General features: G+C 52.9%; 1 protein-coding gene across 2 annotated transcripts; it reads left to right on the plus strand.

Moving 5' to 3' along the window:
- The first annotated feature begins 2,270 nt into the window (after nt 1–2,270).
- Nucleotides 2,271–23,389, plus strand: rac2 (Rac family small GTPase 2). 2 transcript variants are annotated; one of them, XM_069196908.1, is made up of 7 exons: nt 2,271–2,421; nt 10,688–10,759; nt 11,643–11,760; nt 12,923–12,985; nt 19,831–19,990; nt 21,736–21,868; nt 22,932–23,389. In XM_069196908.1, exons 1-6 carry the CDS (start codon nt 2,387–2,389, stop codon nt 21,864–21,866), a joined length of 579 nt encoding a protein of 192 aa, XP_069053009.1. In that variant the 5' UTR covers nt 2,271–2,386; the 3' UTR covers nt 21,867–21,868; nt 22,932–23,389. The 2 variants fall into 2 exon arrangements, with proteins under 2 accessions (XP_069053009.1, XP_069053008.1); XM_069196907.1 differs by lacking the exon at nt 2,271–2,421 and adding an exon at nt 9,547–9,665.
- Nucleotides 23,390–25,761: the final 2,372 nt, after the last annotated feature.

Consider the following 25,761-nt stretch of genomic DNA (forward strand, 5'->3'; position numbering starts at 1 on the left):
GGGTTATTAGGAGGCCATGACTGGTAAAGGCCAGGGGGAGATTTGGCCAGGACACTATTCTTTTTTAGAAACACTCTGGGATTTTTAACGACCACAGAGAGTCAGGACCTCAGTTTTACATCTCATCTGAAGGACGGTGCCTTTTTTACAGTGTAGTGGCCCCCTCACTATACTGGGGCATTAGGACCCACACAGACCGCAGGGTGAGCGCCCCCTGCTGGCCCCACTAACACCTCTCCCAGCAGCAGCCTCAGTTTTTCCCAGGAGTCTCCCCTCCAGGTACTGGCCAGGCTCACACCTGCTGTAATTAAGCATGTTCAGTGCTCAGACTGTACCGTCAAACTCAGCATCGCTGCCGTACAATTTTCACGGGAGTGTTACAAAACGTGTGCTTTTTAATTTCAGCGCTTACCAGGTTAATTTAATAAGGGCTGTAGCACCAATATGTGTCTTTATTAGGACTGAAGTATATAAGCTCGCAACGACGATTGCACAGAAGACGTGGTGACTTAAAACATACACTGGGTTGACTTTATGACGCATATAACCTCACGATTGAAATATCCAGCAATCCTATTCATTTTCTAACCACATTATCCAACACTGGATCATGGAAGAGTCGGAGTCTATCCTGGCAAACAAGGTGGGATACACTCTGGGTGGGATGCCAGTCCATTGCAGGGCACGCACAGATACACACACTCACACCTGGACCAGTTTTCCCAGAAGCCAAACAACCTACCAGAATGCTTTTTGGACTGTGGGAATAACCCATGCAAACCTCGGGGGAACATGCAAGCTCGCCATAGACAGTGCTCCAGGTCTGGAATTGAACCCCTGCGCCACCGTGCCTCCCCGTTGAAATATCAGCCCCTTGTTTAGCACGGGCTCTGTCTCCCCCGTGTGGCCATTCTGTGTCTGTGCCCCAGGCCCTCGCGTGCTCGGCGCACAGTATCGGAATTAATAATAATAATAATAATTGCTTACACTTATATACCGCTTTTCTGTACACTCCACTCAAAGCGCTTTTACAGGTAATGGGGATCCCCTCCACCACCACCAATGTGCAGCCCCACCTGGATGATGCGACGGCAGCCATAGTGCGCCAGAACGCTCACCACACATCAGATATCAGTGGGGAGGAGAGCAGAGTGATGAAGCCAGTTCATAGATGGGGATTATTAGGAGGCCATGATTGGTAAGGGCCAATGGGAAATGTGGCCAGGACGCCGGGGTTACACCCCTACTCTTTTCGAGATTTTTAATGACCACAGAGAGTCAGGACCTCAGTTTTACGTCTCATCCGAAGGACGGCGCCTGTTTTACAGTGTAGTGTCCCCGTCACTATACTGGGGCATTAGGATCCACATGGACCGCAGGGTGAGCGCCCCCTGCTGGCCCCACTAACACCTCTTCCAGCAGCAACCTTCCCAGGAGGTCTCCCATCCAGGTACTGACCAGGCTCACACCTGCTGAGCTTCAGTGGGTTGCCAGTTGTGAGTTGCAGGGTGATATGGCTGCTGGAATCGGTACCGAGAGCCGAACAGGAACACATCTACCCGCCTGCTCACCCGGTCACGCACTGTGTGCGCGTCCAGCCGGAGACGCTGCCCATGTCCTTGCCGTCTCTCGCCTTTCAGAATCGTCTCTTCATGCTTCATGGTAGTGCCCAGCACACAGGCGGGAGACGGGGAGGTCCTGGCAGTAACACCAGGGGTGTGTACACCCGTATACCCTGTTGTTCTGGCTAAATTCCGCGGCTCTGGGCTTGAACTGTCTGAGCTCCCTGAAGTCCCCTCTTATTCCAAAGGCTGACCAGTTCACCAGTCCGCCTGCTGTGCTGTGCAGTGGGGCTTCTGGTGCAGAATGATCACTGTGGGTCTCCCAGGAGGGGCTGCTGGTGCAGAATGATGACTGTGTGTCTCCCAGGAGGGGCTGCTGGTGCAGAATGATGACTGTGTGTCTCCCAGGAGGGGCTGCTGGTGCAGAATGATCACTGTGCGTCTCCCAGGAGGGGCTGCTGGTGCAGAATGATCACTGTGCGTCTCCCAGGTGGGGTTACTGGTGCAGTTCCCTCCTATATGTCTATTTCTTTGTGATCCCCCGGGAGATGTAAATCATTCTAATTACCTGTGGTTATTAACAAACCCTGACACGTTTGCTCCTGTAAAAAGGTGGAGTTGACGCAATTCGAGACCGAGACCGAGAACAGAAGTGGAGGAGAGAGAGAGAGAAACAGAGCGAGAGAAACGCCACCCCGCACGAGAAAAAAAAACTGTTAACTTATTTCCTGTATCTTGTGCTCAGCTCGCTCGCTGCCTTTCTACATTCGCCTCGGATCTGGAGGTTTGTCAAAAGCCCGAGAAAGCGAAATTGAGACAGCGAGATGCAGGCGATCAAATGCGTCGTAGTAGGCGATGGGTAAGTGGCTTTTAAATCTTGTTGGTGGAGTTGATCACTGAGACTCCCGTGCCGTGCCGTGCCCCGGACGATGCGGATCAATTCAGAGACGGCAGCTCCTTCGAAAACTTTTCATCCCTCATTGAAAAAGCGCCCTTCCTTCGGGTCGCGGGTGATGCGGCGCCCAGGCCGGCGCTGAAAGACACCGGTCAAAACGTGGTTAAGTCGGCGCCGCGGGCTACACGGTAGTGTGTGAAGTTCACCTAGGACAGTCGACCTACTGTAGCTTCCTGTGAAAAGCGCAGATGTCCTGTACAAGAAAGCGGCGCTCATAGCGAGAGAGGACGGAGCCAAGCGAGCGGTAAACCTAATTTACCGGGCATAATTAGGTTTTTGTATTGCGGACCGAGCTCGCTGCCCTGCTGTAAAACGTGTAGCGCACCCCAAGAGTGGGAGACGGCCTTCCCTTTTAAACTGCGCTGGTTTCTGAGTACAGAAGTTACTTTTCGCCGGAGGAAGGGTGGAAGAGGAGGAGGTGGGGTGGGAGTATCGGTTGTAATAACGTTTTTTTTTTAGCGCTCGCTTTCAAAGCCGGTGATTAAACAAAACAAACTTTGAAATCCACGCGAAACGAGGGAAAGAGCGCGGCGCGCAGCGACCTGCACACGCGTGCTGTCGGAGAGGGGCACAGATACAGTGGCAGGTCCCGCAAAGGAACATGAAGCCGGCTGGTCCTGTGCAGCTGGACTCCTCCGGATCAGAAACAGACTCCATTAACCCGATCGATAGATCGAAAGGCAAGCGGTGTAGATCAGATACAGCATCACGCCAAACCTTTAAAACGATAATGTTTATCGGGGAACGGTCAATATTTGTGCCGAGATTGCCGGCGCGACTTAATTAAGTCTGTCTCAGAGCGACATTGTCAGTACAGTTGCTGGCTCAGTTTTTCGTCACGTATTTACTTCCTGATGGCAACGGAACGGATATATCATGTACCCTGAGAAAGCCCTGTTTTTAAAACTCAAACGGCACAGAACCTGGGTGTTCAGAAGCGTGTTCCCTTGCGCCAGGGCTGTATTCTCTATCGTGGTCGAAGGAGGAGTGAATTGGCGATTTCGGTAGTGTCCTGGCTCTTGGGTTTTACGAGGCCCGGCAGGTCAGCGTGTCTTGCTGAAATGCTCTTTTAAACGAGTAGCGAACGATCGAGGAGAACACAGATCTGGCTGTGCCTCCGGACATCACCACAGGCCTTTCAGACCCAGAAAGCGCTGCTGGAGCCAATCTGTAACTTTCCGAATCGGTACAGTGCATTCTCTCCATTTCTCCTTGCTTTGACTGGCTCCACAAGAGAATCATAAAGGTTACTTGGCCCATCCACCTGTCTGGTCGCTAGTAGCCCACCCAGCTGTCCTGAGAGAAAGCAAGGTATTGGCTTCAACAACACAGCTCCATACTCCCACCACTCTTTGTGCAAAGCAGTGCCTCCTGTTCTGACTTGAGGGTCTCATCCAGCTGTGCCTTTAAAGAAGCCAGGGTATCGGCTTCGACAACATGGCTTGGCAGCTTGTCCCACACCCCCACCATCCTCTGGGTAAGCAAGTGCCTCCTGTCCTCAGTTTTAAATGCATTTCCCCCTAGTTCCTACTGGTGCTCTCTGGTTTGTGTTTCACTAGTAATTGTGCCTTTTGAGAACCGTGAATAGTTTAATCAGGTACCCTCACACAATCTTCTCTGGCCAGACAAGGACAGAAGAGAAAAGGGTCCAGATGAGAGAGGTCATTCAGAACATCTGGCCCGCACTGGTAGCTCCTTCACGGTCCACTTCTTGTAGAATCCCAGCAACTCGGCCACAGCGGCATGGCTGGGGATGTCTGTTCCAGACACCCACAACTCTCTGTGCAAAGAGTGTCCAGCTGATCCCTCTCCTTAATGCACCTGGCTGTCCACGTTCCACTCATCTTCCCAGTGCCCTGTTCAATTGCTCGCATTCTCGACAGTAATAATTTACCTGCCCTTTATCTAAGGTGACTCGTATTTTATTACATTAATTTATCATGAGAGTAGTGCGGTGCTGCAGAGAATTTATTTAGTGCACTGTTATGCACGTTGTTCTAAGATAAAGGTCAGATGCAACATTCAGCTTATTCTCTACAGTTACACAATGAAGCAAAACGTCACTGAGAGGTGGGGTAACTGTGTCCGGTGAGGTGCATGGTTACAAGACGGCTCTCCTGCAGCAGAGCAGAGATCCGGGCTCCTGAAACTAGAGCATGACGTCGTACAGTTCAGCTCATTGCATTTTGCAAGGCATAAAGGCATAAGCAGGAGTGTCACTGACACGCCAGTGATATCAGTGGATATGATCCGAGAGGACTGCAGTCCCAGTCAGTCCTAGGTAACTTAAAAGTCCTCAATAAGAGTGTAAAAACCTGGAAGCAGTGGGAATAAGGACTGGTCAGGTGAACAGCTGATCCAAATCAAGTCATCAAGAGTCCAGGGTGGAGTGAAGACCAGGAGACATGGCGCCCCCTACAGGGCTAGGAGAGAACATCACCTCCTGCCACCTTATTGCTCCTGTTCCACCAGCCCATCGTTGCCCCGGCAGCGTCTTGTGAGCTGGAAATAGTGTAAGGCTTACTGTGCACACTTACACCCAGGAAGGTTCAGGGATGTTGCTTGTGAAGCAAGGAAATGACAACGTTTCATCCACCCAGCTGTTGCTAAATGTCTTGCTAAATATGGTGCTTCTGGCAATGGGACCTCAGGACCTCAGTGAGGTGACATGATGGAGGTGGCCTGTGGCAAGTACTGCTCTCTCAGTGGAAGAGCAACCTGGCTTTAGGAAAGCAGGCAAGACTGGCAAGGAAGATCCCCTCGCCCACACTTAACTGCTCAAACTGATGGATCGTGGTTCTGCTGAACTGGATCTGTTCACCCCTGGTCCCGGCCCAGATATGGCCCGGTTCTGACCCCGGAGCTCAGTGGCGGGAAAGCCTCCCTACTCTCTCTGCTGTGCCTCATCAGCGCTGACCATACCGTTAGCCCGGTGCCAGGCCTGGATCGCTGCTCCGCTGTGCGCACACACCCAGTATCATGGCGAAGGGCTGCAGGGACTCGTGCATCACATTCGAATGCTTCCCGAGAGCGTGAGAAACAGGCACTAGGCTCCAGAGGCGAGCGGCATCCGAGAGGCGTTGAGCAATTTGACATTAGTGGCGTGGAACTCCTCTCGCCCACCCGCGTGTCCAGAAGCACAGCGGCCCTCTGCCGAACAAGGCGTCTGCAACAGGGGCAGGCAGCGCTGGCGAGAGGGAGACCCCTGCCCCGGAGAGAGGGGGCGGCCCGACTCGGAACTCAGAACCGGGGCCGGCCAGGGAGTCCTGGAGACGGACCCGGAGCCGGGCGGGAATGAGACCTGAATGGGAGGCTGGTTCGTCAAGGCCACACCAGTGCCACCGGCTTACAGAAATCAGACTGCTGCAGGGGACAGGCCAGAAACGGGACAGAAGACACGAGATGGCGCCTTATCGCGCGCAACAGCGCGATCTTATCTGCGTGCCTGAGATGGAGACGGAGCGAGGAGGGGGCGGCGGCGGCGGTGAGCTAGATCGTTTTGAAAAGCGCTTCCTGTTTTTTTGACACGCGTTTGCGAAACTCTTCAGTTACACTTCCTCTTCACCCTCTGCTAGCTCGCCGGGCTCTGCAAGTTCCCCTTCTGCGTCTCGGCAGCACCCTCCTCCTCTCCCGGGGGGGGGGACAGCGTGTTCACAAAGCAGACCAGCAGACCTGTCCAGGAGAGGGGTGGTGGGGGGTTTTATGATTCACTGCAACTCAGAAGCACTGAGAACAGGAACATGGCCAACGCGTTAGTGGAGGAGGCTGGGAGTGTCTCATGATTTGCACAAGAGTCACGACGCTATTCATGAGAGAAAGAGTGGATGTGTGATTAACCATGGCAAGGGTTCCACAGAGGACTAGCCAGGAGGGAGGCAGGGAGAGCCAAGTCTCAGACCCTTGTTTATACACTGTCAGTTGGTTGCTGCGCACTGCCTGGACTGGGACCCTGGCTGTGATCTCCAGGCTGTAGGGACTCATCCTGGACTGGGACCCTGGCTGTGATCTCCAGGCTGTAGGGGCTCATCCTGCACTGGGACCCTGGCTGTGATCTCCGGGCTGTAGGGGCTCATCCTGGACTGGGACCCTGGCTGTGATCTGGGCTGTAGGGGCTCATCCTGGACTGGGACCCTGGCTGTGATCCGGGCTGTAGGGGCTTATGTTGGACTTAGAACCTCCGAGTGGTCCTGAGAATGGCATTTTTGCATTTGGTTCTGTGAAACTGAGAATGGATGGAAGTTAAAGATGTAGCCTATTTACTGGGAACGGTGAGACAGGTTCTGCTTTTTTCTCACTTGACTGGCCAGATCTTTACCAGCAGGTAGTATCGGACGCAGACGAGTGGAAAAGGTTTATTATTAACTACACAGTGTGGGGAGTTCCCACTTTGCGGAACCACACAGTGACACAATGTTTACTCCTAATCTTAAACTCTTCTCTAAAAGCTATTCTATATGGACACTTTTCCCAGAAGAAAAGAGGAGAGCGGTTTCCTTCTTGGAAGCATTGGAAGAACTCGGGCAGTGTCCTGACAGTCCACGCCGGGAAGGGCGCCCTCAAGAAACAAGAAATCCCTCAAGATTGGATGACATCCTCCAATCAGGGCAGCAGATACTTCTTTACGCAAAGAGTGGTGGGAGCCTGGGACAAAGCTTTTTTCAGGGAACAGCTAGATGAGATCCCCCAGTCAGGACGGGAGGCACTTCTGTACACAAAGGGCGGTGGGGGTGTGGAACAGAGGGCTCCCTGGCTCAAGGCAGAGCTGGTTCCTCTCCCAGGGCAGGGATTCTCCTCAGAGGCTGGGCAGAGCCACTGCCACTGCTGGGGGATCCCCTTACGCCAAAGTCCCTCGGAATAAGAACTCCCCGATTAAACTGGAAGTGAAGCCAAAGTCCACGGTCAGGACAAACAAGGCTGGTGGGAAGAGATGAGGAATTTAGCCGAGAGCAGGAGATCAGGGGGTCCCCTGCGTGTCACAGTGTCAAACTCCCACACAGCTGGGAAGCAAGTGAACTGGTTTTCCTTCATTTCGGGGATCCCCTCGGGTCGTCTCACAGGACCGCCCCAAGGGTCCTGGGACCACCGACCCCCACCGATCAGGTGGGCCAATAAGCGATCACCAGGGAAAATGTGCCGTTGTGGTGGTGGCCAATACTCTGGCTTCTTTCGGGGAACAAGCTGGAGGAGATCCTCCAGTCAGAACAGTGGATACTCCCTTACACAAAGGTTTGTAGGAGTGTGGAACGAGCTGCCCAGCTATGTCGTTGTTGAGGCCAGTACCCCGGTTTCCTTCAAGAAACAGCAGGAGGAGATCCTCCAATCAGGACGGCAGATACTTCTTTATGCAAAGAGTGGCGGGGGTGTGGAACGAGCTACCCAGCTATAGGCTTAATGTCTGCCTCACATCTGTAAGTGACCTGTATCTCTGTCTCTTACCTTCCCTGTCCCCAGGGAAACCAATCTGGTTCCACTCGTCATGCAGGGAACTCAGTTCCTTGTACAGATGGAAACGGCAAGCAGCCCTTTAGGCAAATGTTGTACTGCTTCCCTGTAGCTCAGCAGGAGTGCGAGCTGGCGTGACACTCCTGCTCTGAATCAGGGGTGGTAACGGATATGGCTGTGTGGCTTCCTGGCTGCTGAACGCCACGATCATGACGCTCAGAGATTCGGTTTTGAAAACGAGCTTGTGTGCTCGCCTAGTTTAAACCCAGCGAGCAGCGCAAGCAAGCGCTTTTGCCGAGGGAACTGAAGGTGCCTCTCACACTTTCCAGAACACAACGTGAGCGTTATCTGCAGTCCCCGCTGAGGGCCAAGCAGGACAGCTCAGCTGCTCTAGTTAGTGATCAATCTTCTGTCATCGTTAAGTCCCTAGCTCTGTTGTGAGGGGAAACTAGAGCACCTAGAGGGAGCCCACACAAACCCCGGGAGAACATGCAAGCTCCACACAGACAGCTCCCAAAACCCCTGCGAGGAGGTCGCCGTCACGCCCTGTCGTCTGTCCGCCCTGACACATCTTCTCGCCTGCGTCTCGGTTTGGTTTTGTTTTTTTTTTGAAGAGGAAATGCAAAACCCCCAGCCTGGCTTCCTGCAAGTCACGTGGGCCCGCCTGTTGCCACGGTTACCTTGGCGGCCGGGGGGGTGGCAGGGGCCGAGAGACAGCGGGGGGGGCCGACCGGCAGCGCCTGTGCCTCCGGCGCCGGTCCAGCTCCGACCCGCGGCAAAGCAGAACCGCCTCAGGCCCGGATTTAGCTCGGCGGCTCCTCTGCTCCGGTTCTGCTTTTTTGTTTTGTTTTGTGGGTTAAGAAAAACACTCCACGTCACGCCCTTAGACAACCACCCCCTCTGGGAATTCTGTCGCTGGCATGTGTGCCAACCTGGGGCACAACGAAGACGGGCCCCGTTGGAGCCCCTGAGCTCGGTGGTGCCACCCAGGACAGCCAGTGCTGTCTCTCTCGCTCCCAGTGCAGCGAGGCTGTGGGCGTCCAGTGAGCTGCCTGACTGGTCAGCGGTCACACACACACACACACAGTACAGCCGACAACACCACACGATGTCGACAGGTCATCACACACACATCATCAATATGTAAATATGCTCAAGCAGGGAGCTGCATCAGGCTGCAATGGCAAAGGGTTCACACCTGAAGAAGGCTCCACGGCTGAAACGTTGAGCTTCTTCTCCTTTAAAGCATGACTTCAAACCTGTACTTGTTCCATCGTGCGAGTATGCGTCGGTAGAAGGTAGGAGGCGGTGGTGCCAGTCCCAGGGGCAGCAGGGCAGCAGAGCTGCGGGCTTATTGCCCCCAGACATGAACGGGTGTGTAGCAGAGGGGGGGCTGTTCGCGCTCACAACGCCACATGAATAGCAGAGCGCTGTGAAGGCACGGTTAACGCGGGGGGGAGAGAGAGAGACACACACAACAGCTCGCAGCTGCAGGAAGTGAACACGGGGGGCGGGGGAACCCTCTACCTCTCGCGCACGGCACCTGATGTTCCGCCAGGCGAAATTCCTCTCGCGTCACGAGCTCGACGCCACCCGGCAGGAATGCGTCCCGAGGCGCCGCATTCCGCCGCGGCGTGTCCGCGCAGGCCGGCCGGTCTCTTGACCCGCGGGGAGTCCTCCCCACGAACAGGAGAGAGCTGCAACAGGTAACGGAAAGTCCCTGCCCCCCCCAACGCCATCTTCCTTATTTCTGGTGTCCGGGTTTAACCCTTCAGAGGCCGAAGTTCTGTTTTTGTTACTAAAGAGTTTCTCAATAAAACGATAATTACGAGAAGTTAGAAGTTCTGCATTCGTGTTGAATATCGTGATAACAGGCGGTTAAAGGAATGTTTTAATCAAGGTGTGCAAATACTTTTCCCAGATTGCTAAAATTATCGGGTTTTTTTACGTTTTGCAAGGATGATAAGTGAGATGCATTCACAGACGATACAGCTAGAAACAACGACTCGAGTCAGACGGGAAAAAAAAACACATTTAGGTGTGGAGAGGCTGCAAAAAGCTTTCTTCTTTCATTCGCTCATGGGAGAACTTGGCGGAGAGCGCAGCGTGAATGCGGCCGAGATTCGGCGTTTTTAAATGGCCCACAGTCCACACCTGCTCTGCGGGAGACGAACTGACCAGGGTCAGTCTCGCCTCTGTAGCGATGCCTACATTCACAGCTCCTGGACTCTTGGCCACTCCGGGCCGGACGTTCTCGGTCCCGCGTAGAACGTTAAAGCCGAGCCGAACCAAAACCGAACCACGTCTTCCAGTTCCAAGTCTATAACGTCCGCAGTGGTCTTTCTCGCCCCGAGCAAGCCCTGCAAGCGCCGGTGGTATAAATCTGTGACACTCACTTTCAGGACGTCCTCTTGAATTTCATCCAGCAGAGCTGTGTCCTGAGGGCGGCTGTCCCGTCTCTCGCTTACAGACGTTGGATGGGTGCGCTCCCCCGACTTCTTAACACGCCGAAAAGTGGCTTTTAAGCGATCGATAACGAAGCTTCCGGTACATAAAAGTCAGCCTTCCGGTTACCGGGGACTCCCTATACAGACGCGACTTAAACATGCTAAAGGTCTTAATTTTAACCTCAGACACAGAGACCAGAGCTCAAAGCCAGTAGCCGGGGGCTGTACCAATAGTAAAAGACTGTGTTTAAAGTTTTAAACTTTTTTTTTTTCCCTTTCAGAGCTGTGGGGAAAACTTGTCTTCTCATCAGCTACACTACAAATGCCTTCCCCGGAGAGTACATCCCCACTGTGTGAGTATCTGATCGTTCAGTTTTGATTTGGCTGAAGCTTGTATCCGAGCCAAGTCACGTTTAACAATCGGCCCTCTGACTGGAGGGACCAGTCTGACGCATGCAGTGATCTGCTCAGGGGCACGGCAGCAGGTCCCTCTCCTGGGATTTGAACCCACAGCCTTCCAGAGGGGCCTGGACTCCGATCGCTGCTGACAGCCCGGACCTCAGCGTCGCCCGCTTGCTCTGACTGAGAGCAAGACGCCCTCTGTTCTAATTGGATAATTGGCATTCAGGGGGAGTGAGACTCTGCACTCAGGAAGAGGAGCAAATCTAATGAATCTAGTGGATTTGGTCACTCTCTTGACCTCATGGGGTGGGGTGGAAGAGCAGTCGGGGGGCAGGAGTCTGGGCAGGGCAGGAATCAGGGAGCGAGCCTCGAAGCGAGGGCGGGCAGTCTCGGTAGAACAGCTCAAGTCTCATCAGCAGGCGGGAATGTGGCCTCGGGCTCAGAGAGGCCTGACGTGTACCAGCGTCGCTGGCCAAACAGGATCAGCTGGCGCAGACAAGAAAGAAGAGCCGGGGCATTTTGCAAGGGAAGCGAGGAGAGATTTGTCCTGTAGGGTCTCCCAGGCAGGGGGATCTGGTGTCTCATCGTGACGCATGAAAGTGCAGATTGAAAACTGTTTTTTTTTTAAAGCAGCAGGTCACAGGTGAGTCTGGGGACAGCCCTTCCCCGTACTGGGAAACTCCAGCTTGAAATAAGACACCTTTTCACTCAGGTGCTAGTGGCGGGGGACGTGTTCAGCGGCTCTGCTCAAGGACACGCAGGAGGGGAGAGCGTCACCCCCGAGAGGTCACGACCCCCCGGGAGGCGTGGCTGACTGAGGCTTCCTCCCTGCAGGTTTGATAACTACTCCGCCAACGTGATGGTGGACAGCAAGCCGGTGAACCTGGGGCTGTGGGATACGGCCGGACAGGAGGACTACGACCGACTGAGGCCCCTCTCGTACCCGCAGACGGTAGGGCCCGCGGGCTCCCCGTGCAGCACAGCGCACTGACCGAGACGGGCTGGCCCCCCGCGCACACGCCCCGGCCACATCTGGACCCACAGCTACCCCGTCTCAACCATCCCCTCTGCCCCAGTCTTGTAATACACCACTGACCCTACCACACTGCAGTCTGTATCACCTCGGGTCCATATCCCTTACTGGACGTGCTCCACCCTGGAGACAAGATCGCTACAGCCTAGCTCCCAGTTCCTTCTCTACCCTGCTGTTCCTATAGGATTTATATACTGTGCTCCCAATGCCCAATTCCCTCTCTACCCTGCTGTTCCTATAGGATTTATATACTGTGCTCCCAATGCCCAATTCCCTTTCTACCCTGCTGTTCCTATAGGATTTATATACTGTGCTCCCAATGCCCAATTCCCTCTCTACCCTGCTGTTCCTATAGGATTTATATACTGTGCTCCCAGTGCCCAATTCCCTCTCTACCCTGCTGTTCCTATAGGATTTATATACTGTGCTCCCAATGCCCAATTCCCTTTCTACCCTGCTGTTCCTATAGGATTTATATACTGTGCTCCCAATGCCCAATTCCCTTTCTACCCTGCTGTTCCTATAGGATTTATATACTGTGCTCCCAATGCCAAATTCCCTTTCTACCCTGCTGTTCCTATAGGATTTATATACTGTGCTCCCAATGCCCAATTCCCTTTCTACCCTGCTGTTCCTATAGGATTTATAAACTGTGCTCCCAATGCCCAATTCCCTTTCTACCCTGCTGTTCCTATAGGATTTATATACTGTGCTCCCAATGCCCAATTCCCTCTCTACCCTGCTGTTCCTATAGGATTTATATACTGTGCTCCCAATGCCCAATTCCCTTTCCAGAGATTCCCCATGTCTGTGTATTGTCAGCCTGGGTGCGCTGCCATTTCACGTAGAGAAGGTCTGTACTGTTTTATATGACAGTGCAGCGATCACCACCTGTACTTTTTCCTGCGTCCCGTAGGGGGCACCAAAGCTATCGCTGCCCAACTTATTGAGAAGCCCGAGGGCCGGGTCAGATTGGAAAAAGCAGAATCCCATTCACTCGGCGCGACCTGCTGATCAGCTGCACGGCTCCAGTGCAGTGGCGCCCCCTGGTGCCTGAGTCTTCTTTCATTCTCTCCCTCAGGACGTGTTCCTCATCTGCTTCTCCCTGGTGAGCCCGGCCTCCTACGAGAACGTCCGGGCCAAGGTGAGTGACCGGCGTGCCCTCGGCGGCGGCTGCATCTCCTCCTCCTCCTCCTCTTCTTCCTCTCCGCGGGTCCGTCCTCCACCCAGCCCTGTGTGCTGGAGCTTCTCCCCGTCTTCGAGAGATCCCCCTGGCAGACCAGTAGCTGACTGACCGGACGGTCTGGTGAGGCCGGCAGAGAGCTTCAGCAGCACAGCTGGGCAGCTGGTTCCACGCTCCTGCCCGTTCCTGTGCCACTGTTCAATCTGAGGAGGGTCTTGACTTTGTGAGCACCTCGGAGCATTATGGATATAGGCATCAGGTCCCTTCTCTTTTCAAGACTAAAGAGACTCAGTTCCTTCAGCCCAGAAGCGTATGACACTCCTATTAGACTAAAGAGACTCAGTTCCTTCAGCCTGTCAGTGTGGGACACTCCCTTCAGACTAAAGAGACTCAGTTCCTTCAGTCAGTCAGTCAGTGTGGGACACGCCCTTCAGACTAAAAAGACTCAGTTCCTTCAGCCTGGCAGTGTGGGACACTCCCTTCGGACTGAAGAGACTCAGTTCCTTCAGTCTGGTGGTGTGGGACACTCCCTTCGGACTGAAGAGACTCAGTTCCTTCAGTCTGGTGGTGTAGTTCATTCCCAAGAGCCCTGAAATGTACAGTTTCTGGTTGCTCCTCTCTGGACGGATTCTAGCACAGCCATATCCTTTGTCACATGATCAAATGTGTACACAATATTTTATACCAGGTCCTATTAATGCATTATAGGCTACAATCATCTTTATCACACAACAGATCATATCAGCAGCCTGAATTCCGATAGTTCTATTGCCTCACAGGAGAGGGCAAACGAAGGCAGACTTTTAGACTCAAAACTGCCTTCAAGTAAATATGCCCCGGTGGGTCTGGATTGGAAGAGTCCCTGGTGCAGTGCGCTTCCCGAGTTTGTCACTGGTGTGGAACAGGTGGAAATATTTGGTAGTACTTGTGCTAGACACTAGGTGGCAGTGTGTGCACACTCCAACTACTGACGATGAGCTACGCCTTGGTCCGCGCCGAGGAGCTGGCAGTGCGCTCCGTGAGCAGGCACGCACACACTGCCTAGATCACGGGCTGGACGGACCGACAAACCGCCTGACGTGAGCGACGCGGCGGCTGGGTGACGTGTGGAATCGAACTCTGCTGGGAGAAGTCGCGCAACTAACAGACGTTTCACAAAACCACAACTTAGACTCAAGTCGTGCAAGTAGGGAGCTGCGTCAGGCCGCGAGGGGACCCGTACAGGTTTATTCCGCGCTGAAAAGAGAAGAAAAGAAACGCAACGTTTCGGCTGTGGAGCCTTCTTCGGGTGCCCAAACAGCCGAAACGTTGCGTTTTTTTTCTTTTTTCAACGCGGAATAAACCTTTTAACTTGTTCCGTGGAATAACGTCTACGTTAAAAAAGTTTACCTGAGAACAATTGATCAAGAGCTAGTGAATGCGCAATAAACACTTGTTCACGGTTTAGCTTTTCCTGAACCAGACTCCAGTATTGTAATACACGCGTCACTCCGGAAACACGGATCTATAGTGGATATGAGACCTCTACCCACCCTTATGGAAGTGGCAGGTTTTTGTGATGTAAGGCCAGAGACATTATTCATCTTGCTTTCTGGCTTCACATCACAAAAACCTGCCATTTCCATACGGGTGGGCAGACGTTTTATATCCACAGCACGTAAACGTCCCGGAGCAGAGTTTTACTCGAAAGGTCCGAGTGAAACGACTTGCGTGAGGGCAAATACCACCACCACCGTCTCGGCTAGGAGGCTGGGTGAAGGAGCGAGGGGCGCCCCTCCTTTTTTTTTACCGGTTTGACCGATTTCAACCAGCCCCTCGACACCACGCGTGTCCGCGGCGTGAAGCGCTCCACTCGCGCCACCGCGACCAGCTCCTGGCCGCCCGGGACTGAGCCAGAGGGCGCGGGACGGGGTGTAAATAAATAATAATAAAAAAAACTTAAAACCTTGAAATCCAAATGAATGCGGATACCGGGGCAGCCGGCACAATCGCTCGACGCGTGAACTGAAGCTGCCAGTTCACTGATTCGCGGTGGACACGGCGGGGCACGTTTTCGCCTCCGATGGGATGCGCAGCGAGCAGAACGAGTAAATTGCAAAGCGCGCTCTCTCTCTCGGAAGGTGGGAAACGAGACCTAACCTCTGTGCTCCCCCTGGAAGACGAACCGCCCCGGAGCGACGTGACAATTTCACACTGCCGCTGGTTAGATCTCCCTCTGCTGACGCTCGCTGTGCCGTTGCGTGACCCGAGCGGCGTCAGGCCACCCGGGTATTCAGCGCCTGCGAGCGCCGTGCAACTCTTCACCTCCCGCACACGCGATGCTGCAAGATTCATTTTTAAATTAGATTCGCTCCTTTGACTAAAATCTCTTGATAACTGCCCAGGTCCAAGCAGAACATAAAAAAGCTTATAAATGAGAGGAGGTCATTCTAGACTCGTTTAGCCCTGTTTGTGAGTCAGTAGCTAATTGATGTGAGGCTCTCAACCAGCTGCTCTTGAAAGAAGCCAGGGTTAGGCCTCAACAGCAGGGCTGGGCAGCTTGTTCCACACCCCCACCACCCTTTGTGTAAGGGGTCCGTCCGTTTCGTATCCGGAATCCAGAGTACCGTGTCCTCAACATAGCTGAGCAGCTCGTTCCACGCTCCCACCACTCTTGATGTAAAGCTGGGTTGTCCCCTATTTAAATGCGTGTCCCCCTTTGCCCAGTAGTTTACGTGTCACTGTTCATTCTGAACTGATGAATGGGGGGGGGAAATAAGTTAATGCAGGACGCACCTAGATACAATTAAACTCTCGCCGACAAAAGGCCAGTCAGTTGTTAGAAAAGGAGACCATTCGGTTCGTCTCTCAAGGTCTTCAGCCCGTCCAACAGGCTGAGAGGTACCCCGCGGCTCGCAGGCCTGCCAACAGCACCTGACTGACAGAACTGCACCCATGCTGAGCCAGAGGATCCAGTCCTGTCTCTTCAACGTCAGCCACGCAAATCAGTCCGGCCCAGTTTTTCACAGCCAGACGGCCCCTGAGAGCAGAGGGGGAAAAAAAAGACGTTTTCAAAAGTCCAAACGATAGCTGCTGCCCTCATGCGAAGTCATCCCTCTTTCCGCCCCCCAGATAAAAGCGCAAGTAGCCTTTTCCATTGTAAAAAGAAATTCCGTAGCGTCAGACGTGCAGAGATGGAAATGGAGTATCCATGGTAACCTTTCCAAGGCGCGGATCTGGTCCCGATGGTCATACCTCCGAAGACGCGGAGCTTCGTGGGAAAAGCAGGCCGTGCTGAAACAGCTGTCGATATCGGTGGTTTCATCCACTTTTAATCAGTAGTAGTGATGAGTGATGATGGTGATTAGTCTGATAATCGCCATCAGAAAGAGGAGACCCTTGTCCATGTAATTACTTACAGAGTAATTAATTACAGAGTATCGCAAAAGCATTGTGGGTTGCTTTGCTCCTTATTTATGCTTTGTATTTTGCCTGCAGTGCTCTGCCCTTATGGGGCAAAACTGAACAACACACACGACCCGAGTGGTCATCCTTGACACCTGGCTCATAGGCCATTGAAGGTCTTCTCTCCAACCAGTCCTTAAGTATCAGAGTGCGTCAAAGTAGCGCCTGGGTTCGTTAAGCAATTAAGGACCAATTCAGGTTCAAAGTCCTGCAATGGCAGAGATTCCGGGTGCCCAGCCTTGCCACGCCCGCAGTAACCGGGGGCAAACTCACGAAACCTTCAGATGTAAATGATGGCTCTCCAGTCTTAAGAGTAATTAATATAGATATCAACAAGTGGCTAATTACAAAACACCCCCTGGTCATGCTTAAAGATTATGGCCATCCTACATTTGATGCTAGTAGTATTATTGGTTTGACGCAGCTGGCAACAGAAGAGGAGGTTTCCCGGATGTTTGTTTAAAACAGCAAGAGGGGCCCTCATTAAGGTCTAAATTGGATGCCTTTTTTTTTCCTGCTGCTGCTGCTCCTCCTCATCAGGATTTAAATCGGCTCGGGCAAGCCTGGCAGAACAAACAATCGAGCTTCAGTTTTTTCTCAAGAGGCCGCAAGAGCTCAGCGTGCTCACTGGAATGCGCACATCAACGCGGGAAGGAAGACTGAGAGCCGAACTGAATCGGCCCTCCAGGCGGTGGGGCTTTTTCTTGTAAGGAAAACGGGCATTTGTGAAGGTCAGCGATGATCAAGACAGGAGCTGCGCAGCGGTACGCGGCCCAGTGTGTGTGTGTGTGTGAGTGAGTGAGTGAGTGAGTGAGTGAAGCCCAAGGTCCGTCCGTCCTCAAGGCTCTCCGGTCTTTGTTCTGGCTGACGTTGGCCTTCCTCCGCAGCAGGCTAAGAAAGGACAGAGACGTGTTTGGCTGTGAAAAAGAAATCGCGCGGCGAGATGCACTTGTGGCCAAACAGAGCCGCTGTTGCCATTGGTTTCAGCCTCTGCAAGAGCAACAGAGCTGACAAACGGCAGCGCTGTCTTCGCTAAATGACTTCATTCTGCAAAAACAGACACAGCGGCTTCGTGACAGGCTAGATCATTGCTCTGCTGTAGCTGCTTCATTACTCTCTTCTCAGAGCTTTGTTCCTCTAGTGTAACAGCACCACTCCTCTGGTCCAACAGCACCATTCCTCTGGTCTAACAGCTTCATTCCTCTGGTCCAACAGCACCACTCCTCTGGTCCAACAGCACCATTCCTCTGGTCTAACAGCACCACTCCTCTGGTCTAACATCATTCCTCTATTCTAACAGCACCACCCCTCTGGTCCAACAGCATCATTCCTCTATTCTAACAGCACCATTCCTCTGGTCTAACAACACCGCTCCTCTATTCTAACAGCACCATTCCTCTGGTCTAACAGCACCACTCCTCTGGTCTAACATCATTCCTCTATTCTAACAGCACCACCCCTCTGGTCCAACAGCATCATTCCTCTATTCTAACAGCACCATTCCTCTGGTCCAACAGCACCACTCCTCTGGTCTAACAGCACCATTCCTCTGGTCCAACAGCACCACTCCTCTGGTCTAACAGCACCACTCCTCTGGTCCAACAGCACCACTCCTCTGGTCTAACAGCACCACTCCTCTATTCTAACAGCACCACCCCTCTGGTCCAACAGCACCATTCCTCTATTCTAACAGCACCACCCCTCTGGTCCAACAGCATCATTCCTCTATTCTAACAGCACCACTCCTCTGGTCCAACAGCACCACTCCTCTGGTCCAACAGCATCATTCCTCTATTCTAACAGCACCATTCCTCTGGTCCAACAGCACCACTCCTCTGGTCCAACAGCACCACCCCTCTGGTCTAACAGCACCACTCCTCTGGTCCAACAGCACCACTCCTCTGGTCTAACAGCATCAGTTGTCTGTTCCATGCCCTGCCATCCCCCTCCCCCCCCACATCCTATCGACCTTCTTTGCATTTTGGTCCTTGGCCCAAAAAACAAGTAACACGTTTTCTCAAGCCGACTGTGTGTGTAGTGACTCACTTGCAGCAGTTAGAAAAAAAAAAACGGTTTTCTGAATTTCACCGACAGCTCCCCAACCCCCCGCCCCCCTTGCATAAAAGAATCTTTCTTTGCTAAACTCGCTGACAAAGAGAAAGAGCTGATAGGGGGAAGAAAAGGCTGTATAGATGACACTCTGTTTGTCAGAAAGCATGCCGCGGTGCTGCTGGGGACAGCATTAATGAGATGAGGCTCTGAGGGGAGAATTGCTAGATGCTGAAATTTCAAACAATGGGAGCTAAATATAGGATAGGAAAATTGTGCCATATCACTGTTGGCATTAGTGCATTTTTGTCTCCTCGTGGTGCTTTAACTCAAAAACAAGGCGTTTTCTTGTAACTTCCTCTCTGCCGGTTGCCATAGTGCCTCACTAACTAACTTAACTAGCGGGGCCTCTTTAGCTGATGGGGCTCACCCCAGTGTAGGCTGGGCTGTAATAAACAGGCATCGTGGGTCTGAGCCTGGTTCCTGGCCTGTGGTTGATTATCGAAGTAGCTCCTGGGTTCATTAAGGAATTCTAAGAACCAATTCAGCACTTGTTGGAAGGTTCAAAGTCTGTAATGGCAGAGATTACTGTGGCAGAAAAGCACTACATTAGTGTAAGGAATTATGATTATTTCTAGTAGTTCAGGTGGGGAGCTGCATCAGTGTGCGTAGGCTGCAAAGGAACAAGTTAGAGGTTTATTCCCTGCTGAAAAGAGAAGGGAGAAAACACAACTATCAGCTGTGGAGCCTTCTTCGGGTGTAAGAAAGATAGGGCGGTCAGCAAAGATAATATAGCAGGGACAAATATAGGGAGAAAATAAATTTGACCCTAGTTGTTTTGGAGGCATTTCAACCAGCAATTTGGGATGCCGTAAATGGGAGTCTTGTCCAAGTAGATTGTGCATCAATACCAGAAAAAGCTTTCCTTCCTGCACAGATAATTACTAATGCACAGATTGCATCGCCAATACATGTTACAGAGACCAGGACAATGGGAAATGACAAGACTCGGCTCAGTGCTTTGAGAGAGAGCCACTTCGATCGGCCCTTTTCTTTTATCTCCAGGACGCGTCCACGTCCAGTTGACTGAAAGAGGCTGTAAAACGCACAATTGCAAATCTAGTCAGAAACAGCACGGCCAAGAGGAATTAAACGATTTTCTTCTTTCTGCTGCTCTCAGACGTGTGCGAGAAAAACCAGCCAGGGGGTTTATGGGGAGTTCGATAACAAGGGGCCAATTCTGAGAGCCGGGGCTGGGAGTTGGACTGGTCTGCTCCGTTCACACCCTGTCCTTGGGTTCTGTCGCCCCCTAGTGGTACCCGGAGGTGCGGCACCACTGCCCCTCCACCCCCATCATCCTGGTGGGCACCAAGCTGGATCTGAGGGACGAGAAGGACACTATCGAGAAGCTGAAGGAGAAGAAGCTGGCGCCCATCACGTACCCCCAGGGCCTGGCCCTGGCCAAGGAGATAGGTGGGCATCTTCCCGTGTGTGCGTCGGGCGACCAGGAGGGGGCGACGTGGGGCTCGCGTAGCTGTGAAATCGGGCACCCTGTCCTCCGCTGCCAGGTTTGATGGGATTCCGTTTAGGATCCGTTGGGATGTTCTGTTGGGAAGTACCGTGCCGCAGAGCAACGGCAGGGCCTGTCAGACACAGGGGGTCCACGGCGGCCGGTGGGCAGTGCCCGCGGCGATCGGCGGTCACACTGCAGGGCTCCCGTGAGGTCAGGAGGCCACAGGGGGGGGCGCTTGGGCAAGACGGCTAGCCAGAGCCCCCCCAGCGCCCCTCCCCGTTAGCAGGAGACAATTCTGCCAGCCGGGGGGCGGGAGAGAGCCGGGGACACAGCTCAGGTCGGACTGGCCCGCTCCGTTCACGCCCTGTCCTTGGGTTCTGTCGCCCCCTAGTGGCACCCAGAGGTGCGGCACCACTGCCCTCCCACCCCCAGAGTTTTGCGCCGCTGCTTCGGCGATCACTTTTACCCCCTGACCTCCGGCATGACCCAGACCTGGGCCAGTGCTGTCTTAACCCTTTCAGGGGCCTGTTCAGTGAGTGTATGTGGCCCGCAGAAAGATCACAGGTTTTCTCCCGGACCTGAGAGAGTAGGATGCACTGAACTGCCTGAGTCTGTGGCTGACATAGGGGCTTTGAAGATGCCATCTTTCTTCATGCCTCCCGGTGTGTGACTCGTGTCGCCACCAGATGGCGCCGCGGCTTCGAGTGGCTCCTCGGTTTGGGACGTCTGCACGTAGGTAAATAGCCCTGGCAGGCTAAATCTTTAAAAAAAAAAAAAAAAAAGCTTTTCCCTCAGCAGAGAGCGATTGCCTTTTCATAGTTGAGACATTACAGCAAACAGACTGATACTAATTTGATTTATTTAATTAGATAGTTGATCTGAGCTCTGAACCAGCAGCTTTACTGATTGGCCGATCCTGAAGCCTGCGTGGTGACTAATTTCTAATTTTCCAGTTAATGCTCAGGCTTGAGGGATGTTGTATAAACATTTTTTTTAGAAACCAGCTCCTAAATTGATCAGTTTTACAGCATTATGAACAGATGACAAGCCACCCATTGCGAGCCACAGTATTTGCATTTTGAAGATAGTTTTCAAAATATTTTTTTTCTCCATTTCTTATGCTCAAAAGCACACGACACTGCCACGTGAGCTCTTGGGGTCCTGGGTTCAAGTCTGGCCGGGGGGCACCTTTCGGGTGGAGTTTACACGTTCTTCCTACAGCCACAGGGGGGTCTGCTGGGCTTGCTCTTTCGAACCCCAAAGACTGACCGATGTCTCTAAACTCATCTCGTCCAGCTGTCCCCTGAAAGAGGCTGGGGCGCCGGCTCCCACAACATGGCCGCACAGCTCGTTCCCCACCCCCACCACCCTTTGTGTAACAGCTGTCCTGCCGACCTCGGTTCTGAAGGCACCTTCCTGTCGTTCTGGCCTTTAGTGTCTTTTGGTGGGCATTTCCTTCTTCTTGCTGGAGAAGTCGGCAGGGCTGACGGAATACTCGGATCAGTTCCCCTGGGAGTCTCCTCTGTCCGTGGCTGAAGGGCCTCAGTCAGGAATAAGGGGCTTTCAGATGCTAGAGGGGTGGGAGGGTGGCGATCCTATTCCGAGAGAGCCCTATAAGCAGAAGAACGTCAGACCAAGTCCAGCAGAGCAGGGAACAGTCCGGTGGGCAGGAGGCGCTGGACGGTGACGCTGTTGTGCCCCGCAGATGCGGTGAAGTACCTCGAGTGCTCTGCCCTGACGCAGCGAGGGCTGAAGACCGTGTTCGACGAGGCCATCCGTGCCGTCCTCTGCCCCCAGCCCGCCAAGGTCAAGAAACGGGGCTGCATGCTGCTCTGAAGGTAAGAGGGAGCAGGGGCAGAGGGCAAGACAGGGGAAGAGAGAGAGGAGAGAGACGAGGGGGAAAGGAGAGAGGAGAGAGACGGGGGGAGAAGAAGAGAAATGAGAGAGACGGGTGAGAGGAGATAGACGGGGAAAGGAGAGAGGGAGAGGAGAGACACAGGGGGAGAGGAGAGACAGGGGGAGAAGAGAGAGGAGAGAGATGGGGAAGAAGAGAGGAGAGACAAGAGGAGAAGAAAAATGGGGGGAGAGGAGAGAGATGAGAGAGGTGAAAGTCAGGAGGAGTGGGGGAGCGGAGAGAGAGAGAGACAGGGAAAACAAGAATGAGAGAGACAGGGAAGAGGGGAGAGAGACAGGGTGAGAGGAGAAAGATGGAGAGAGGCAGGAGGAGAGCGATGGGAGAGACAGGTTGAGGAGAGAGGAGGAGAAAGAAAGAGGGGGAGCCTGGAAGAGGGGGAGACCGCGGGAGGAAGAGGAGGCACAGACGAGAGGCCGAAAGAGAGGGACCAGTTGTGTGCTCTGGGAGGGTGACAGGAGTTTTGTAACTCTGAGTGAAAAGAGGAAAAACATTTAGATGGGGGGGCGGGGCGGGGGGGGGGAACTAATGATCAATTCATTTTCTTTTAAAAAAACCGGCTACAAAAACCCATCAGCGAGGCGGGTTACATTCTGCGGCCCGTTTTAATGAACCTCGGCCGACACATTCTGCCGACGCCTGCGGAGAATGTCGATAAGGAAACTAATTATCTGCGACAGGGCTAGAGCTCGGCCTGTTGCCGGTGTAATCAAGAGGCAGGGAATGCACTGGATTTAAGGCCTGTCCTGGACTTAGCCAGTACGAATACATTAAAAAAATAGACCACTTGCCCTGTTTTCTAATATAAAGGGGGGAGGGGGGGAGGGCCCTTCACCCCCATAAACGTTGTGTGAGGAGAGGAGAGGAAACAAGCTGTGTCACCTCACCGCCTGAAAAGCAAGGGACGTTGTTTCTGGCTTGGGGACAGTCAGCCACCCACTAGGGGGCAGTGTCTGCGAGTCAGCCCTCTTTCTCCCCCCGCCCAACAGGCACGTGGAGCCCCCCTGTGAGGACCAAGCCCATCGCCTCCCCGGGAGTCTGCTCTCTCTTCTCCACTGCAGTTACCTTTCTCATTATCATCTGTCTACTTTTCCTAAAAACAAATTAGTGTTTAAAAATTCAATTTATTTAAACATTTACTAATAACTAGTAGTAAGTAGCTAGAGAACAAGGAAACGGTGTCTTCTTGACATGAGCCAGTATCCTACTGTTAATGTACAGTCCGCATAGCCCTTGGACTGTAACCCACTAAACCCGACACCGAGTAATTATCAGACTGGTGTGTGCTGATCCATTTGTATTATAAGGCTGTACAAGAGAATGTACTGTAAAGTCATTAAAGTATGGAAGCATTGTTTTTACGATCATATCTGGTTAAGATGCTATTTGGCGAGAGATGCACAGTGTGTTTACGCATTTTAAATTGCAATAAAACTTGCTCTTTATACGTTTCGTTTCCTGCCCTGGCTCAAATCCACTCTGAGTTTCTTTGGGTACATTCTTACGAGGGTTAGCGGATCTGAACGGATGGCGATCAGGGACCTTGAACTGAAGGCCCCCAGGGTCCAGGTGTGTGTGTAACAGGTATGAAATGTGTTAGGCTTTGTCACTGGCAGATTTATTTAGATTTAGGCTTTATAGGAAACTTCAGCACCTACTGGAAGTGGGAGAGGTTCTTGAGGGGAGTTCGGTCACCTGGAGCTCAACAGGAGTGAAAAGGCAGGGGCTCTCCGGAGCAGTGAGCTGTAGCTACAAGATACAAGATACAAGCTACAAGACCAGGGATCTCTGACCCTAGTCCTGGGGAGCCCCACTCCAGTCAGTCTGCCAGGTCTCCCTAACTCGGGGGTCCCCAACCTCGGTCCTAAGGAGCCCCAAACCAGTTCGTCTTATAGGTCACCCTATATCAGGAGTCTCCAACTTTGTTCCTGTGGAGCCCCAGTCCAGTTCTTCTTACAGGTCACCCCTAAATCGGGGGGTCCCCCCACCCTGGTTCTCTGGAGCCCAGTCCAGGTATAGTTGGTATCATTTATTTTGACTCAACAACACGCCTTTCCCTAGGACATAGAGACGGGTGGAATATGTACTGTATATAGCACAATGATCACAAGTACAAAACTGTACATTATAATGACTCATGGAAAAACATGGAACCCCCAGGAGAGGAAGGAATACCCTTCGCTAAACAGGGATCTAAGGGAGGTCATGAATGCCCGCTGCCCTTGAAAGGGAGGGGGATCCTGTTGTGACGCAAGACACACATTCTGCTGTTCCTCATTTCTGTTTTGCCTACAATACAAAATAATTTAAAACCGTTAAACAGACACACACCAACATAGTATTCCTGAAAAATCACAGGGATCGACGAATATTTCCCGTCGAAACCTCCAGTGTCACAGTGAAGAGCCTGTAGAAACAGGAGAGGCTTCCTGGAGTCAAGCTGGATAGCTGGGAACGCTGCTGGATTTCTCCGATGAGACGCCTTCTGACCGTGGCAGGTGTCTTAATTATTCTTAAGCGGGGAAGACTGGCGCTTTAACAATTAATCACGACAATATTGCTATCTTTCGTGTTAACCCCTGTGGCTGCCAACGTCAGATTGTTTTTAAAAGACCCAGACCATACAGCAGGTTTACAGGCAAGAGGAGCCCGCCCAGCTCATTTAGTATTTAGCACCTCGTTGCTGTGCTCCTCTGAGGATCTCCTCCAAATGTGTCTTGAAAGAAGCCAGGGTGTCAGCTCCCACAGCATGGCTGGGCAGCTTGTTCCACACCCCCACCACTCTTTGGGTTAAGAAGCGCCTCCTCCAGCTGCGTCCTGAAAGATGATAGGGCAGCTTGTTCCAAGCCCCTACCACCCTTTGTGTACAGTAATGCTTGCTCTTTGAAACCTTTTAAAGGTTCTAGTCCACCTAGTAGACTAACGTTGGCTATTTTATTCAAAAAGTGTAGACCCCTGGTATCTGTAACCTGTTCCTGGCGAAGTGCTGGCACTGACTCACTCTCAACAACCACATGCAGATCTACAGAGCTTGTGCACTACTGCCCTGTGTCCACTGCTTGTCCAGCTCCCATTAGTCTCACTGTGTCATTAATTTACCTGTTGCACCTTTTAATGACCCGAGTGCCCACCTGAGTGCCCACTCTGCTTCTCTCCTGCTCCCGCCTCTTCTCCACTCCCAGCTTTGTCTCCCTCCTGCTTTGTCAGCTGCTGGCTTTCCTCTCGTCCTCACGTCCGAAGAAGGCTCCGCAGCCCGAACGCGTTTCTTTTCTTCTCTTTCCAGCCCGGGATAAACCTTTACTTGTTCCTTTCGCAGCCTGACGCAGCTCCCTGCTCGAGCCCCCTTTTAATCCTACCTCATTCCTTGACCTCAACGCTTCATGCAAATGGTCTGTAAGTCAGCTCAGCTAACCGGATCGATTGGTGAATTGACCGCGTGGTTGATTGGCTGAGACCGAGCTGGCCTGCAGACCCAGCTGGCAGGGCAGGTCATGAAATAGGAGCCTGCGGGCTGCAGCTCGTTCCCCGGGGGCATGTGGGAGTAACCCCTGCCTTCTCTTCAGCCGGGAGGCTCACGGCCGGGGCAGACAGGAGCGTCTCTCCAGCCGAGAGACGGAGACTTCAAAACCCCCTGACCCCCGCCTTCAAAGACCCCCCGCACGCCCGCCTTTCAACTCTCCTCCCGCCCCCCGCGGCGCGGCCATCGGGCGCTGGGCTCCAGCCGCTGCTGAGTCACGGGCTCCGATTCCCTGGGACGCAGCCAGGGGGATGTGCCGCCCGGAATGGGAATGTGGTGGCCAGAACTGGGAACCGTACTGT

The sequence above is a fragment of the Lepisosteus oculatus genome, chromosome 12 (assembly GCF_040954835.1).
Source record: "Lepisosteus oculatus isolate fLepOcu1 chromosome 12, fLepOcu1.hap2, whole genome shotgun sequence".
Taxonomy (NCBI): Eukaryota; Metazoa; Chordata; class Actinopteri; order Semionotiformes; family Lepisosteidae; genus Lepisosteus; species Lepisosteus oculatus.